We start from the raw sequence: 17,974 nt of genomic DNA, 5'->3' as shown, positions 1-17,974 counted from the left end.
TTCCATGTTTATTGGCCATTTAATTGGGGTGATGGCTTACAGTTTCAGAGGTTCAGTCCATTATCATCATGACAGAGAGCATGGCAGTGTGTAGGCAGACGTGGTGCTGGAACTGAGAGTGCTACATCTTGTAGGAAACAGGAAGTCAACTGACTGTCACACTGAGGGAAGCTTGAGGAAAAAGATCCCAAAGTCTGCCCCCACAGTGACACACTTCCTCCAACAAGGCCACACCTCCTAATAGTGCCACTCCCTTTGGGGGCCATTTTTTTTCAAACCATCACACCCATCTATTGATTTGGTGGCTTGACTTCTTGTTTTGATGTTGGGTTCTTTGTATATTCTACATGCTGATCTGTCAGATGCATAATTAGGTACCATTTCCCTCTCATTCTGTGGACTGTCTTTTCCCTTAATTGTTTTTCTTTGCTGTACTGCAACTTTACTTTCCCTAGACCCCAGTAGTCAATTGTTAGCATTATTTCTTTTGATACTGGAATCCTATTGAGAAAGTCTTTGCCTTTGTCTATGTATTGAAGTGTTTTCCCTTCTTTTTTTCCTTAATAGTTTCAGAGTTTTAGGTCTTACAAAGATTGCTGAACCATTTGGAATTGATTTTTAAAAAGACTTCATGTGTGTGTGTGTGTGTGTGTGTGTGTGTGTGTGTGTGTGTGTGTGTGTACACATTTGTACGTACATATGAGAGTGTGCCCGTGGCTAAGGAGGCCCGAGGATTTTGGATTCCTTGGAGATGTTTGTGAAGTGCCTGGTAGGGTGCTTTGATCGGAACTCCTGTCCTCATGATGGAGCAGCAGGCGCTGTTAATTGCTGAGCCATCTCTCCAGTACTTGGTGTTGATTGGTTTTTTTTTTTACAGGGTGAGAACTATTGATCTGGTTTCCATTCTTCTACTTGAGGATGTCAAGTTTTTCCTGTGTCATTTGCTGAAAAGTCTATCTTTTCTTCAGTGTGTATTTTTGGCATCTTTGTCAAAAGTCAGGTGGTCAGGTGGTTGTCACTGTGTGGGTTTATATCTGGGTCCTCTGTTCCATCGGAGTGTGTGTGTGTGTGTGTGTGTGTGTGTGTGTGTGTGTGTGTGTGTGTGTGCGCGCGCATGCGCACGCGCATGCACTTGTACCATGGTATTGTTGTTTTTCTCTAAATCTTAATTGTTCGATTTTACCAATAAAGACTTGGGAGCCAGATGCAGAGAAAGTACCCAGCTGACCTTCCTCCCCTGCTGACGTTCCATAAAAGGAGTTTCTCCTATGCCTTCTCAACCAAGATTCCTCAAACTGAATGTCCTCCCTTCTACTTTCTGTGTGTCTTTCTATCTATTCTCCTCCCTCTTACTCTCTGGTTTTTTTCTGTCAACTGGTTGCTTGCTCTGCCTCTTAACCTATGGTTGACTTTATTTGATCCTGCCTGTTTACAATATTAAAGCAGAAAGCTCTTGAATTAAAGGTGTGTCTAGGGCTGAGCCACACCACAACTAGAAACAGTCCTCCCCCTGCCCCCCCGCAGTAAACAATGTAATTTCAGGGTTGACAGTGTGATCAAATATCCTGCAACATGGTATTTTTATTACTATAGCTCTGTAGCATAACTTGGAATTAGGTATCACAATATCTCTAGCACGTGCGAGCGTGCGCGCACGCGCGCACACACACACACACACACACACACACACATTTTTGTGAGCAATGATGTTGGGAATTTGATGGAGGTTGCATTGAATGAGCCTGTATATTGTTTTTGGTAGTACAGTCGTTTTCTCAATCTTAATTCTTCCTGTCCATGAGCATGTATCTGGGGAAATCTTCCCAACTTCTAGTGTCTTCTTAAATTTCTTCAGTTTTACAAAGTTCTTGTTGTAGAGATCTTGCATTTCCTTGGCTAAGTTTATTCCAGAGTAATTTATTTTTTTCTTGAGGCAGTTGTGAATGGGATTGTTGCCCTGATTTCTTTGTCAGCACAGTTACTATTTGTACGCAGGGAGGCTACTGATTATTAAATGTTAATTTTGTATCCTGCTTCTTTGATGATAATGTTTACCAGGGTTTTTTTTTTTTTTTTTTTTTTTTTGTGGAGTCTTAGGATTTCTTATGTGTAGAGTTCTATCACCTGTGAATAAGGATACTTTGGCTTTTTCCTTGCCTACTTGTACCCTTTTATTTCCTTATCTTGTCTTAGTGCTGTAGCTGACTATAAGCAGCACTCTGTATCAGAGCAGAGATAGTAGATACCATTTCTTGCTCTTGATTTTAGGTAATGCTTTGAGTTTTTCCCCACTTAGTGTAGTGTTGGCTTTAGGTTTGTTTTATATAGCTTTATTATTCCTTCTAGTCCTACTTTCCTCAGAGCTGTCCCCTGACCCCTTTTCAGTGAAGGAGTATTAGATTTTATCCTGGAGTCTGTTAATGTGATGTACTATATTCATTGATTGTGTGTGTTGCACCATCCCTACGTTTCTGGAACAAAACCAGCTTGATATGGTAGGTGATCTTTTTGATGCTTTTTTGAACTGTAAATATTTTTGTTGAGAATTTTCATATTTCTGTGTTCATTAGGGAAACTGGCCTATAGTTTTCTTTTTTTTTTGGTTTTGGTATCAAGGTAATAACTAGCTTCAAAAAACGTTTGGTAGGGTGTTTATGAAGTAGTATAAGAAGCATGGATAGTGGTTCTTAAAAGTTAAGGACAGTTCACTAGTAAACTCACCCCGGCCTGTTACATTTGAGAGATGTAATTCTTTATTATTATTGATTTAATCTCATTGCTATTAATATTCCATTTACTTTTTTAATCTTTTCATTTGTGTGTGTGTGTTTGTGGGGTGTTGCGTCCATGTCATGGCACATTTATGGAGGACAGAGGATACTATTGTGGGGTTGGTTCTGTGGGTTCAGAGGAGTGAACTCAAGTAAGTTGTTGGGTTTACGGCACTTTACCCATGGAGCCATCTGGCTGGTCTGGTCTTTTCTGTATTTATACTGAATTGAAGAAATGACCTTGTGAGAGGATTATTTTGAGTTTCTCTTAATTTTTTAAAAATTATTTTGGATATAATATTTTTGGATATAATAGGAGTACAAAGCCTAAAGAGTTATTACCATAAAATCTTTTTTGAGACAGGATTTCTCTGTATAGCCTTGGCTGTCCTGGATCTCACTCTGTAGACCAGACTGGCCTTGAACTCACAGAGATCCAACTGCATCTGCCTCCCTTGTGCTGGGATTAAAGGTGTGTACCACCACCACCTGGCTACCATAGAATCTTAAAAGGAGTCATTTAGCTAATTTTTTTTTTATCAAGTGTTTATTTGAAAGTAAGGCTCTCCCCTCCCCTGGCTAATTTCTTTCTCCAGATAGCTGTTTCTGTTGAATAAAGATCTCTCCAGTGAATTGTGTAATAATGCTCATGTTTGGAAAAAAACACGCTTGCCTGTTAACACAAGGGAACATATAATAACATTTTTTGGAATTGATACTTATTTAGAAAGCATCTTGAGGTTGGAGAGATGGCTCAGTGATTAAGATTTGTACTGCTCTTGCAGAGGACTTGAGTTCAGTTGCTAGCATCTATGCTAATAGGTTTACAACTGTAAACTTCAGCTACCTGTGATCTTACACCTTCTTCTGGCCTCCATAGGCATCACCACACATAGGCACATACAAATACACAGACACATAAAAATAAATAAAAATAAAAAATATTAATAAAAGAAAGCATTCTATAATATTGTTCTTAATGTCTTGGGGGATTTATAGACCCTTTAGAAGTTGACAAAAACAATGGTTTCTCTAGAGAAATGTACTCATATATACAAAGGCATTTTTATAATTCCAGGGGACCCTCAGAAGGCCCATGGAGTTTAGGTTGAGAACTCCTCTATTGAAAGCTTAGGCAAGCTTCTGGTATTCCTTGACAGAATATAGTATTTTTTTAATTTTCAATACATATATATTTCAATATATATATATACATACCTAACCCTAATTCAATTCTATGGATTCTGATTCACCTCTTGTAATGATGATTTTGTTTTGAATTTTGCTTCCTCTCTAGCATCTGGACCATAAGAACTGTGCTTATTTTCTTCTTTTCCAAGAGAACAGAGAGAAATAGTAAGTTTAAGTTCCATAATTTTTTATAAGTATGTATTAAATAAGCAAACATCTTACTGTGTGATATTTTATAAGCCAGTTATGAAATGGTTTATGAGATCATAGGTATATGAGATCATAATGTAGTAAGTATCAGAATTGTTTGCTATACAGTAAAACAAAGTTTATGAATGTAAGAAATTTCTGTTTTTAATATGTGTCAGTTCTTATTTAGATTTTTTTTACACAAAACATTTTCTTAACTAAAGGCAAATTGTATTTGTTAAATCAATCTTTGTGGGAAACATTGGTACAGAGTAAAATCTAGCACACATATTTTTGTTCCTTTTATTCATTTTATTATTTTATGTATATGGGTATTTTACCTGCATGTTTGTGTGCACTATGTGTGTGCTGCCTGGTACCTGTGGAGTCCAGGAGAGTTCATTGGACCCCCTGGTTAAAGATGGTTATGAGTGGCTGTGTGTGTGCTAGGAATCGAACCTGGGTCCTCTGGAAGAGTAGCCCTTTCTCTAGCCTTCTGACTTTTCTTTTAACTGTATTACTCTCATCATCCTCACAGCCCTTTAGCTTTCTTTTAATTAAAATATAAAAATATAATAATCAACTTTTGTGTATGTTTTATGTATGTTCAAGTTTTAAAGGTTTTCAGGTCTTACAAAATATCTTAATCAGTTATACATTTATTAAAAAAAATTTTCATACAATATATTCTGATCACTGTTTTCCTTTCCTCAACTCCTCCCAGATCCTCCCCACCTCCATACCTAGCCAACTCCACACCCTTTTTTCTCTCTCTTTAGAAAACAAATAGACAATTTTAAAAAGCAAGAATAAGAAAAGCAAAAACAAAGAAAAATCATAAGAAACACTCATACACACACTCAGATGCATGTAAAAACAAAACCCATAACACAAAATCAAAAATTATGATATATAAGCAAGAGACCAGTAAGACCAAAAAAAAAAAAAGTCCAAACAAAGCAAATATGAGACAGAAAACCTATAAAAATAACCCTTAAGTGTGGTTAACATGCCCATTGAGGCTCCATTAGAGAAAACTGATTTTTCCTTTACAAGAGGATGTCATGTGGAGATTGCTTTTTGCTTAGGGATGGGAGATTGTATCCACTTCTGCCTTTGCACACTGAACCATGTCGGGCTTGAATCTGCGAGCCCTGTGCCTGCTGCCCCCAGTGAGTCCTTTGGGAGTTCACATCCGTCCTGATGGGTCTGGAAGACACTGTTTCCTTGGTGTCACCCGTCCCCGCTGGCTCTTCCATCCTTCCACTGCCTCTTCTGCACAGCTCTCTGAGCCTGAGGGGAGGAGTGTGACGAAGACCTCCCAGTTAGGACTGACTGTTCCAAAGCCTCTCACTCTCTAACATTGTCTGGTTGTGAGTCTCTGTGTTAACTCCCATGTACTACAAGAGAAAGGTTCTCTGAGGATGGTTGAGTGAGGTACTGATCTATGGGTATGGCGTAATGTCATTAGGAGTCATTTTATTGCTAGATTCCTTCAGCATAGTGGTTCTCAACCTTCCTAATACTTTGACCCCTTAATTTCATTCCTCATGTTGTGGTGAGTTCTAACCATAAAATTATTTTTATTGCTACTTCATAACTGTAATTTTGCTTGTTATGAATCATAATGTAAACATCAGATATGCAGGATATCTGATATGTGAACCCTTTGAAAGGCCATTTGACCTCTTAAGGAATTGAGACCCACAGGTTGAAAACCACTGTTTTAGCAGAGCAATAGTTTTTGGTTTTTCTCCTAGGTCCATGGCATGTCTAGTCTCAGGTTTTTGGCCACCTGAGCAGTGTCAGGCATGAGTTCCATCTTGTGGAGTGGGCCTTATATCCAAGCAGAGAGCGATTGGTCACCCCCACAACTTTTGTGCCATTATTGCATTAGCATGTCATGCACACAGGTCACCATGTAGATCATGGCTTATAGCTGGGTTGAGGTTTGACTCTTTCCTCTATAGCGTGTGCAGTACCTTTCAGTACCATGAACACTAACTAGTCTTCACTAGGAGTGAAGGCTCTAGCTAAGCGCCAGCTTGACTTCTCTGTGTTCAGTGAGAAATACACATTCATCTTAAATGAACTTTCCATGTGGTCTGCTTCTTTTCCTTTTGTTTTCCGCCCACACTGTACAAAGTTTAGTATACTGAACTCTTATATACCTATGATCCTACTTAAACAGTTATCATCTCATGGACTCTCTTAATTTTATTTTTGCCTTCACCTTCGCTGCTTACATTATTTTGAAGTATATCTTATATTAGAGTAATTATAATATAATGAATTAATCATACTTAGAAATACTAATAAAATATTAATATAAAATATTAAATATTAAATTTTCAGTAGTTTAAAAAGTGCTACTTGCTTTAAAAATATTTTGTTTGATTCAGTATGCAAATAAGGTTGTACAAATAGATGGCTTTTAAAGTGTCCTCCTTGCATATGACCTCACTTCTATCCAGCCTAACAATCACTTATTTTCAGACACCTTTGTTGTTGTTTTCCATACCTTTCCTTATCATACTTATTTGGGAAATCCTACCCTGTTTAAATATAATTACCTACTTAATCTTCAACAAACATTATTTGAATACACTTAATTTTTCCACTTTTATTTAGTGTGTGTGTGTGTGTGTGTGTGTGTGTGTGTGTGCGTGTGCACATGCCTGTGTGTGTTTATATGCCAGATGTATGTTGTGCAGGAGTCTGCGGAGGCTAGAAGAGGGTGTTGGATCATTGGAACTGTAGTTACAGGTGGTTGTGAGTTGCCTGATAGGGGTGTTGGGAACCAAGCTCTAGTCCTGTGCAAGAGCAGCAAGTTTTGTGCAGCTGCTCCTCTCCAGGTCCTTAACTACACTGAACTTAAATCTGATTACCAAATCAAATCTGTATGTGAGTTGTTATCTAGTCAATGTATTTTTTTTCTTTAAAAACCCTACATTGTTTGTTTATTGTGTTGTGTGTGGGCATACATGTGTGTGGGTGTATATGTCCACATTATACATGTGTGTGGGTGTATCTGTCCACATTATACATGTGTGTGGGTGTATCTGTCCACACTGTACATGTGGGGGTTTATATGTCCACACTATACATGTGTGGGTGTATATGTCCACACTGTACATGTGTGGGGTGTATATGTCCGCACTGTACGTGTTGTATGTCCACTGTACGTGTGGGTGTATATGTCCACTGTACGTGTGTGGGTGTATATGTCCATACGTGTGTGGGTGTATATTTCCACGCTATATATGTGGGAGTGTATCTGTCCACACTCTACATGTGTGGGTGTATCTGTCCACACTGTATGTGTGTGTATTGTACATGTGGGGGTATATATGTCCACGCTGTACATGTGTGGGTGTATATGTCCACTACTGTTTGTTTTTTGTATATATGTGGGTGTATCTGTCCACACTGTACATGTGGGTTATATGTCCACTTACTGTTTTTTTATGTGTTGTGTGTGTGTATATGTCCACACTGTACGTGTGTGGGTGTATCTGTCCACACTGTACGTGTGTGGGTGTATCTGTCCACACTGTACGTGTGTGGGTGTATCTGTCAGCACTGTACGTGTGTGGGTGTATATGTCCACACTGTACATGTGTGGGTGTATATGTCCAAGCTGTACATGTGTGGGTGTATATGTCCAAGCTGTACATGTGGGGGCTGGAGAACAACCTTCAGGAGTTACTTATTTTTACTGATTATTTCTACAGAAAAACTAGAAACTTAATACATTTGTAAGGGGATTCCTTTTTTATTAAGGTTTTATTTAATGTGTATGTGTGTTTTGTCTGCATGCACCACATGTGCACCACAAGTGGAGGTCAGAAGGAGGGTGTCAGATCCTCTGGAACTAGAATTAAAGATGGTGGTGAGCCATCATGTGGGTGCTGGGAAGTGAACCTAGGTCCTATGCAAGAGCAACAAGTGCCCTTAATCTCTGAGCCATCTCTCCAACTTCTCTTATTTTTCCAAAATTATTTATTTTTATTTAAAACATTATTATTTTTGCAACAGAGTTTCAGTTTGTAGCTCTGGCACCTAGGAATCCTTATGTAGACCAAGCTGGCCTTGAACTCACAGAAATCTTTTTGCCTCTGCCTCTCCCTGGGATTAAAAGTGTGCAGCACCATGCCTGGTACGGAATATCTTTTGAAGTGATTCTTCATATTCCATTATGCCAACTTAAATAAGCAGGCAAATTTTAGAAATCTTTAATTTTGAAAAGCTATTGATATCCCTTTGTAAGTCTCTTCTCAGATATAATAAAAATTTTCAAAAGCTTATTTTTTATTAAAATGAGTAGCATACTTCTTAGAAACAAAATATCTTTATTACTATATAAAAAGACACTTGGTATTTGTAAATTAATGTGGGTGGAATGTTAAAAAAGTAAAAGTATTGTTTCTGAAAACATTAAGAATTTTTGTCTAGCCGGGCGGTGGTGGCGCACGCCTTTAATCCCAGCACTCAGGAGGCAGAGCCAAGCGGATCTCTGTGAGTTCGAGGCCAGCCTGGGCTACCAAGTGAGCTCCAGGAAAGGCGCAAAGCTACACAGAGAAACCCTGTCTCAAAAAACAAAACAAAAAAAAAGGAAAAGAATTTTTGTTTAGGGGCAAGAGAGACGGCTGAGCAATTAGGAGCACTGGTTGCTCTTCCATAGGACCCACATTCAATCCCCAGCAACCACATGCCAGCTAACAACTGTGGTGATATATTGTGTAGCCCAATAAAGCTTGCCAGAGGATCAGAAGACAGAGCCAGCTACTAGATTAGATATAGAGGCCAGACAGTGGTGGCACATACCCTTAATCCTACTACTTGGTGTGCATCTCTGTGAGTTCAAGGCCACACTGGAAACAGAGCCAGGCAGTGGTGGCACATGCTTTTAATCCCACACGCCTTTAATCCCAAGAAGTGACAGCAGGGTGGAGAAAGGTATATAATGCATGAGGCAACAGGAACTAAGGCAGTTCAGCTGAGACCCTTTCAGGTGAGAACTCAGAGGCTTTCAGTCAGAGGAAACAGGATTGGCTGAGGAGTTGGCAAGGTGAGGTTGGCTGTGGCTTGTTCTGCTTCTCTGATCTTTCAGCTTTCATCCTGATATCTGGCTCTGGGTTTTTTATTAAAAAACCATATAAGATTCAAACAACAACTGTCTATAATTCCAGTTCTAGGAATTCTGACACCCTCACACAGACAGACATTCAGGCAAAACACCAATGCACATAAAACAAAAATAAACTATTAAAAAAAATTTTGTCTATATAAAGTCCATTTAAATTTTTCCTGAATCTTGAAATGTATAATACAGGTAGAATATGAAATGTATGGGTAAATATTGGTAACTTCTATTTCTACATATGTGATAAATTTAGAGAAATTCAGAACATTTTTTGTTTGTCTCATGTATATTATTTATAATGATTGAGTTTCATATCTAAGCATCTTAATATTTGATTTAGCTCACATTTAAATCTTGTTTTCTAGATGAAGCATTGGATGATTTAAAATCCCAGAAGAAAAAGATAGTAAGTTAAATTTTATTTAATGTTAATTTATATAAATAAGTTAAGAACTGGATAATTAATGCTTATATATTATACCTTAGTGACTCTTCAAGGAACACTTTTGACAGTATTTTAATGTTGAAATTATTATGTTTTTTTTAGTTAATAGTAATACTCAGGAAAAAGTAGGTTAGGTGTGTGGACTTTTGAGATTCTGAAAACTTATGTTAATTGGAAGCTAAGAAATAAATAATTGAAGAACTAAATGAGGCAGAGAAGGTATAAAGGTGAGCCCCAAATGTAGGAAATGTATACTTGTGTAAATTCTTAGGTTTCCTTAGTACTGAGAGAGAGAGAGAGAGAGAGAGAGAGAGAGAGAGAGAGAGGGAGAGAGAGAGAGAGAGAGAGAGAGGAGGAAAAAGAATATTAGTTGTAAGAGACAAATTCAACGTGAAAAGACTGAAACAAGAGGGAATATGATATTTTCTTCTAGTATCTTCTACTTGACTCCAGCATTGGTGAGCACACCTGCTCTGAGGCTAATTAGTGAATGCTTTGGGTGTTTGGGGAAAAGTACTAGAGTAAGAAAAAGGGCCGAGGTGTTCAGAGGTTGGCATATGTAAGTCTGTAAGTGAGTTGATCTTGGGGTTTGTCTTAGTGGTTTTACACATTTTCTTAGTATTAAAGCTGATAGCATGGTGTTATGTAGAAACTCATAAAATGAAATTTAATCAAATATTCAAGTATATATGGTCTGTTTAATGTACTTTTGTCTAGAGTATAAGTTGTATTAGTTTTCTGTTGCTGTTATAAATAACTGAGGTATTTAATGTAAACTGGTGATAATTTACTTTGCTTCTTGACTTTAAAGGCTTCAGCCCTTGATCACTTGTCTGTGGTAGCATAGTACCTCAATGATGGGTGCGTCTTGTATGAAAAGGATTTGAAGTAAAAGTTAAACATTAAGGAGAATGAGTTTGTACCTATTAGTGCCTTAAGAATTATCTTATTTGAAATAAATAAATGAAACACAGACACACAAGTAAATACTTAAGGCTGACTGATCTACTAGGAATTACAGTTGTTGAAATAGCATTTTGACTTTGAGTTCTATGTTAAAGATTATAGTTGTATCTAATCTTTTTAAAATTTTAAAACATTTTTATCTTTTTTTTTTTTTTTTTTTTTGTTTTTCGAGACAGGGTTTCTCTGTGTAGCTTTGCGCCTTTCCTGGAACTCACTTGGTAACCCAGACTGGCCTCGAACTCACAGAGATCCGCCTGCCTCTGCCTCCCAAGTGCTGGGATTAAAGGCGTGCGCCACCACCGCCTGGCAACATTTTTATCTTTTAAAAACTTTCACTGCATATATTTATTATATTTATTATGTTACATAAGGACATATTCATACAAATATGTATTGTATATTGAGCACATTCCCCTCTCATATTTCCTTGCTCACCCCACTTCCGTTACTCTCCTTTGTTCCCATAGACAATTTTACTTTTTCTTCCTGTCATGTACATATACATGGTTTTCTCTTTGTCTAAAATCTGAGAACCACATACAGGAGAAAACATACAATACCTGTTTTTTTCTGAGACTGGCTTAATTTTCTTAATGTGCCAATCTTTGTAAACCTAGCAGGAGATTTCATCCATACCTGTACTGACCAAATCAGTAGCTTCTTACCACATTGACTATTTACATTTTCATTATTTATTGTGAAATAAAACAGTAACTTTAATTTGTAGGTCATAAAGCAACATTTTAAGTGCTCACTTACCATATTCTATTGTGCCAGTGTAGAGCATTTCTGTCATTACTGAGAGGTCTGTTATAGTACAACAGATCTAAAAGTTATTAGCACCAGAGGTTAAATTCTTTAATATTCCATGATGACATTGATTTGGGCATACATTTCATGATACTCTTCCTCTACCTCCATTCCTAATTTTCCCTAGTCCAAAATGAATTTTACATCATAAAATTAAACTTGCTTGAGAATTTATTATAATTTTGAAATAATTAGTAAAATATTTTAGTTTTACTAAATTAGATTTATAAATCATCTAAGGACTTGGCATCTTAAATGTTGAACATTTAATGGGGAATCAATTAACTTCTATTGTGTTTCTTTTAAAGCTATGCTTTAACTAAGTAAATGTGGTCTGGGTTGCTTTTTAAAATAAGTATCCTTGGAATGAACATGACATATAATGAATATAAGTGGTTATTGGTCACTGAGAAGGAAAAGATCCTGTTCCAGTTTTTCCAAAAGCATTTTATATGGCACAGTAGTTATTTGTCATAGCTGATTATTTTATACTAAATTTGAACTTTTTCTGCTGAAATGATATTTTACTAGTGATTACTTTTAAAATCAAACCCCTGTTTTAGGCTATAAAGTGACTTGAGAGCATTGTAAATAAAGTGCTATAACAATGAAGTATTTTAATTACAGCCCCTAGTGTGAGCATAAAACTCAGTAAAAATTGACTTACGTTCTGTTCTGTGTTTGGATTTTTTCTTCTAAAGTTGTTTGAATCTAAGTGAAAAAAGAGGAGGGGAGAACGTTAGCTTTTGAGTCACTTGAGCAAACTCCATGGCCGCTCTCCCAGTTAGTGAGTTCTCATTGCATTTGCAGCAAGCTAATTGCTTCTGCTAATAAATAATCTAAAATCGATGCTGACAGCACTTAATTGGCACAGAGATTTTATTTTGTAAAGCTCTTGGCTAACGACCTTCTTAAATTAATAGCATTAAGTGCTATGAGGAAATAAATCTGAGGAATTGCCTGTCATTTGCTTGTCATGTCTAATAACTTCCAATAATGATGGCTGATAGATTTTTGCACATTCCATTATTGAAGTTGGTGCATGTAATTATTCTCCTCATTATATGTAAACAATTAGCGATATTTGGTATTTCCTTGCAGTAAAGCTGCTAAAATACAAGCACTGTTATTAGAGGTTAGGAACTATTTTAAAAGCTTGGATTTTAATGATTTGATTGTTGGAAATCTATTTAGATGCATTTGCTGACTATAAGTACAAATAGAGGAGTGACTTTATTTTGTTTGATTCCAAGATTGATACTTTAATACCCCTTGAATAAGATTTATAAAAATAGATAGTATATGTTTCAAAATATAACAACTTATGGAAATTTTTGTTTGTAGCTTGAAGAAGTCATGGAAAAAGAAACTTATAAGACAGCTAAGTTAATTCTTGAAAGATTTGATCCAGACTCAAAGAAAGCAAAGGTAAAACTGTGACATTACTGTTTTTTCATTACGACTTATACATTGTATTAGGGACTGTATAATTTAAACATTATTGTAATTGACAGGAGTTTGAGCCGCCATCTGCTGGAGCAGCTGTAACTGCAAAACCAGGACAAGGTAAATAACTTTGTAGAAACTGCTGCTGCTGTTGGAAAGATCCATATTTACCCAAGTGAGTTCACAAGTGTGTGTTGGTGGTATGTAAAAAGTTAAATGCTTTTATGTTAATTTATACTTGATAATCTGACATCTGACGTAGGATAAATAATTTTTATTTTGTGGGAATGTATTGATAAGTTAGAATATTAAATATTTATTGAGATTAAAATATATAATTGATTTTAATCTTGAAATTTAATTGATTTCACCTATATTTTATGAGCTTTTTCCCTTGCAAATAATAATCTTTGGAATATCTTTTATTAATATCTCTTCATTTTTATGATTTCTTTCTGGAGAATGAAGACTTTTGTGATGGTTAAAAAACTTTAAAATAACACATTTACTTAATACAAAAGCAAAATAATTTAAAAATGAGTAAAAAGAAAATTGAATATATATGAAATTTTTTATATCATTTATATAGAAATACATAGAAAGAAAAATTTCATGTAACAGCAAATTTTTGGAGTTGTATTACCTACCATACTGTCATCACCAATACATTAAATATTATATAAAATTTCAAGTCATTTTATTTTTATTGTGAATTATTTAAACTTAGTTTATTAATATTGTGTATATGATGTGTGTATGTGTGTGGGAGGGGACATGTGTGCCAGGGCTTATGTATAGAGGTCAGAGGTAACTCTGGAGTTGACTCAGTCCTTCCACCTTCCTGTGGGTTGTAGAGATTGAGCTCAGATTCTCAAGCTTATGGGTATGCCTCCTCATCAGCCTCCAGAAGCCATTTTAAATGGTATATAAAATGTCTGCTAAAGTGGAGTGTGAAGATATCTTGAGTTTCATTAGTTTTTAATCTTTGTAGTTTTTCACTAGAGTCTGGTAAGTTTTTAAGATTTTGTGGCATTGAGGAATATAAAATACATAGAAAACTGCAACTCCTGTCCTTGCAGAATTGAAGCCTGGTTTTAAATTTACAATACCATTTATAACTTTGAGAAGGGAATCTTTTTATAAATAACCACAAGGACCGTGAAGATGAAATGAGTCACATTTTAGGTTTTCTAATTGATATTGCTGGTGGGAAGAATTCATGGGTTAGAAAAATATTAGCTTGTTCTTTATTTTTTTCATTGCTCTTTTTGGTAAAAGTAAAAGTTCTCATATGATTAAAATAAATTACATATATGTGTTTCTAGTGAAATTTCCATATTTACAGTGTTAAGTTTTTCTATAGTTTATACATTTGTTAAGCAATCCTATAAAAAAATTTTGTTATATGTAAAACATTTTTTGTATATATACTTTTAAGAAGTACTACTTAAGAAATACTGAGTTCATAGAAGCAGAGAATAATATTGTTGTTTTCAGAGATAGAAGTGATGGGAGCAATAGGGAGAGATTGGTCAAGGGATAAAATTTTAGTTATATAGATGAATGTAATACATAAACAGCTGACGGATAGGATAGTGACTATACTTAGTAATGCTGTATTGCTTACTTGAAATTTGCAAAGACTGGACTTTATGTGTTCTCTCCATATACAGGAAAACTGGTATGATGGATATGGCTAATAGCTTGACTGTAGGAATCATTTAATAATGTGTAAGAAATTCTTTGAATAAGTAATAACACTAGTAAACATGTTTTTCAGTGTGGTATTTTACAGAAAGCCACAGCTGTTACTGTCCTAGGTATTTTAGTATTTAAAGTAGCAATTTTAAGAATTTAAACGTTTCTTAGAAACTTCAGAGACCCAAATAACGTTTTTCTTCTGACATGATAATTATAGAAAAGCTGCTGCTGATTTCATTTGCTTTTGGATAGTCTTCGAGAGAATATTTAAAAAATGCATTTAAGGAGCAGGCAAGATGACTCTGGTAAAGGCACTTGCTGCCAGCGGGATGACTTGCGTCTATCCCCAGGATCTACGTGTTGGAAAGAGAACTGACTCCTGCACATCGTCCTCTGACCTCATATGCATCATGACATACAGGACACATCCCTCAAACTAATAAAGACATTGAATTAAAAATGTAGTCAGTACTTACAGGCAGATATCTTGGAGAATAAAGAGACGAGGTATCATTTTTTAACCTAAAAAGTTGGTAACTGTGTGCAGCTATACATGCATGTGTGTGCAAATGCATGTGGACTGGGGACACTCTCATGCTGTCACTTCAGGTGCTGTTTACTTTTTTTCGGAGGCAGGGTCTCTCACTTCCTTATGACTCTCCAAGTAGGCTAGGTTGCCTGGCTAGCCACCTGGAGATCCACCTGTTTCTGCTTCCCCAGCACTGAGATTACAAGGGCAAGTTCCATGTCCGGCTTTTCATTTTGTGGGTTCTGGGGACTGAGCTCTGGTCATTCTACTTGCACAACACACATTTTACGGTTGAGCCATTTTCCTAGTCCCATCTCCCTCAAAAAACTTAAAACTTTAAATAAAATAACATTACTTCTTTTGGGTGTCTTATTCTAGGATATCTTACTCCTTTTGGCATATAATTGCGTTTTGGATTTTTTCTTAACATTTAAAAAGTTATAAATTAGGTTATAATTTCCTTTTACCTTTCAGAATTGCATTTTAGTTATGTTGAATCTTATTCAGTATCTTTTAGTTCATATCTTTATTTGTTTATTGGAGACAGGGTTTCACTCTGTAACTCAAACTAATCTGGAACCCGTGGCAGTCCTCCTGCCTCAGACTGCTGAGTGCTGGGATTGCAGGTGTGTGCCACCTTTCTTAGGTGTTGTCATAGTTGTTGGTTTTGTGTTTGTGTTAGTTCTGAGCTTCTGTTAGTTTGAATCTTGAGTTTTTGCTGCACTTGCATGCTAGCTTTCCCCCTTTCCTCCCTCCTCCTCTTTTCCCTTCTGCTCTCCTCCCCTCTTACCTTCTCTTTTTAGTCTGATTTTTGGTTAACAGAAAGTGCAATAAATTGCTGAATACATATATTGCATTCAGATATGGCCCTTGAAGTGATCTATTCTCTAAAAGGATTTTAATTTGAAATGTCTATTTTGCTAGCTCTCTTGCAAATTGCTGAGCTGCAAAAACTGATGCATGTATAATAGATATCTTTATTTTGTGTAACTGAGTTGTTAATGATGTTTACTATACTTAGACTGATTACAGATTTTGAGGATAGTTTTGTTTGAGTTGCCTATTGTTTGATTTATGTTAAAAGAAATATTGTGCTTACTGGATGATTAACCCATCTTCCCTGACATTCTCTTTCAGTCTCAAGTAGATTTCAATTCATTTTTTTAAAGAACAGCTTTGATTTGTAGACAAATTTCAAAGTGTAGGTTCCTGTTTGTTCTTGTGCCAAGTTTCTCCTATTCGAACACGAAGGTATGTTTGTAGCCATGTGATACATGTAACTGAAGGCCGTGCTGTACTTTTTCCTGTTCTGTAATCCCATTTGAGTTCTATGTTATGTTTAGTTGTCTGTTCTTCTTAGACTGCTTTTAACTGGAATGGTTTCTGGATTTTTCTTGATTTTTTGATGACCTTGAGAGATCTTTCCCTAACATTTTTTGGTAAGGAATTTTTAATAGAGTGTTTAATCTTAAAAAAAAATTAGTTATCATTTGATGTGAAGGATTGAGCATATAAAATAGGGATCTGTGTGTATATACATTAAATAGAACCTTTTGGTAAGATGCTTGTATTGTCATGGACTAGAAGATGGAAAGATTTTGTCTCACTATATTAAAAAGCAATAAAGCTTGGACAGAAATAAAAAATGAAATTTGTCACAGTATAAACTCCTGAGTATCCTCTCTATCATAGAGAAATGTAAGTATTTGGGAATGACAAAAAATTAAATTTCTTTCAAGATCTTGATTATACAGGACTAAATTTGTTAAGGACTGAGCTTTTTCGTTTTCAAGATCTTGAAATCCAGGACTATATTTAATTCTAATGTATTGTCCTTAGTTAGGGTTATTATTGCTATGATGAAACACCACGACCAAAAGCAAGTTGGGGAGGAAAGGGTTTATTTGGCTCACACTTCCACATTGCTATTCATCATCAAAGGAAGTCAGGACAGGAACTCAAACAGGTCCAGAACCTGGAGGCAGGAGCTGATGCAGAGGTCATAGAGGGCTGCTTACTGGTTTTCCCCTCATGGCTTGCTCAGCCCACATTCTTATAGAACCAGGACCGCCAGCCCAGGTGTAGTAGTACCACCCACCATGGGCTGGACCCTCCCCCATTGATCACTAATTGAGAAAATGCCTTACAGCTGGATCTCACTGAGGTCCTTCCTTAACTGAGGCTCCTTCCTCTGATGACTCTAGCTTGTGTCGAGGTAATACATAAAACTAGGAGGTTTTTAAGTTCACATGTGCATCATTCCTGTTGATTTAGAGGGCCATATTCCCTTGGTATCCTCCATCCCTTCTGGTTCTTACACTGGATCCCTCTCCTTTTCTGTGGGTTCCCCGATCCCTGAGGGGAGGGATTTGATAGAGAGATCTCATGTAGGGATGTTTCGTGTCTCTCTCACTCTGTATATTGTCTGGCTGTGAGTCTCTGTGTTTGTTTCCATCTACTATATAGGAGGAAGCTTCTCTGGTGATAGCTGAGCAAGACACTGATCTATGAGTATAGCAGAATGTCACTGGAAGTCATTTCATTGCTGTGTTCTTTTAGTAGAACTGAAATACTTGGTTTTTCCCTTGGTCCTTGGGCTATCTAGTCTTAGGTTCTTGGTGACCAAAGCAGTGTTAGGTATGGGTTTATTCTAGTGGAGTGTACCTGAGTCAAATCAGATATTGGTTGGTTATTCCCACAAGCTTTGCCCCACCATTGCATTAGCATGTCTTGTGGATAGGGCAGTGTTGTAGATCAGAGGGTTTGTAAGCTAGGATGGG

General features: G+C 36.5%; 1 protein-coding gene across 3 annotated transcripts in view; it reads left to right on the top strand.

Annotated features, from left to right (window-relative positions):
- Nucleotides 1–17,974, top strand: part of Lnpk (lunapark, ER junction formation factor) — a 58,473-nt gene that overhangs the window by 19,745 nt on the left and 20,754 nt on the right. For all 3 annotated transcript variants that reach the window (XM_037204886.1, XM_028880620.2, XM_037204887.1), the window contains exons 5-8: nt 4,069–4,127; nt 9,663–9,703; nt 12,863–12,946; nt 13,033–13,084. In XM_037204886.1, the coding sequence (XP_037060781.1) occupies nt 4,069–4,127; nt 9,663–9,703; nt 12,863–12,946; nt 13,033–13,084 (236 nt within the window). The remainder of the gene's footprint in view (nt 1–4,068; nt 4,128–9,662; nt 9,704–12,862; nt 12,947–13,032; nt 13,085–17,974) is intronic.

The sequence above is a fragment of the Peromyscus leucopus genome, chromosome 4 (assembly GCF_004664715.2).
Source record: "Peromyscus leucopus breed LL Stock chromosome 4, UCI_PerLeu_2.1, whole genome shotgun sequence".
NCBI lineage: Eukaryota > Metazoa > Chordata > Mammalia > Rodentia > Cricetidae > Peromyscus > Peromyscus leucopus.
Note: the sequence above shows the minus strand (reverse complement) of the source record. Positions and strands in the feature narration are given on the sequence as shown.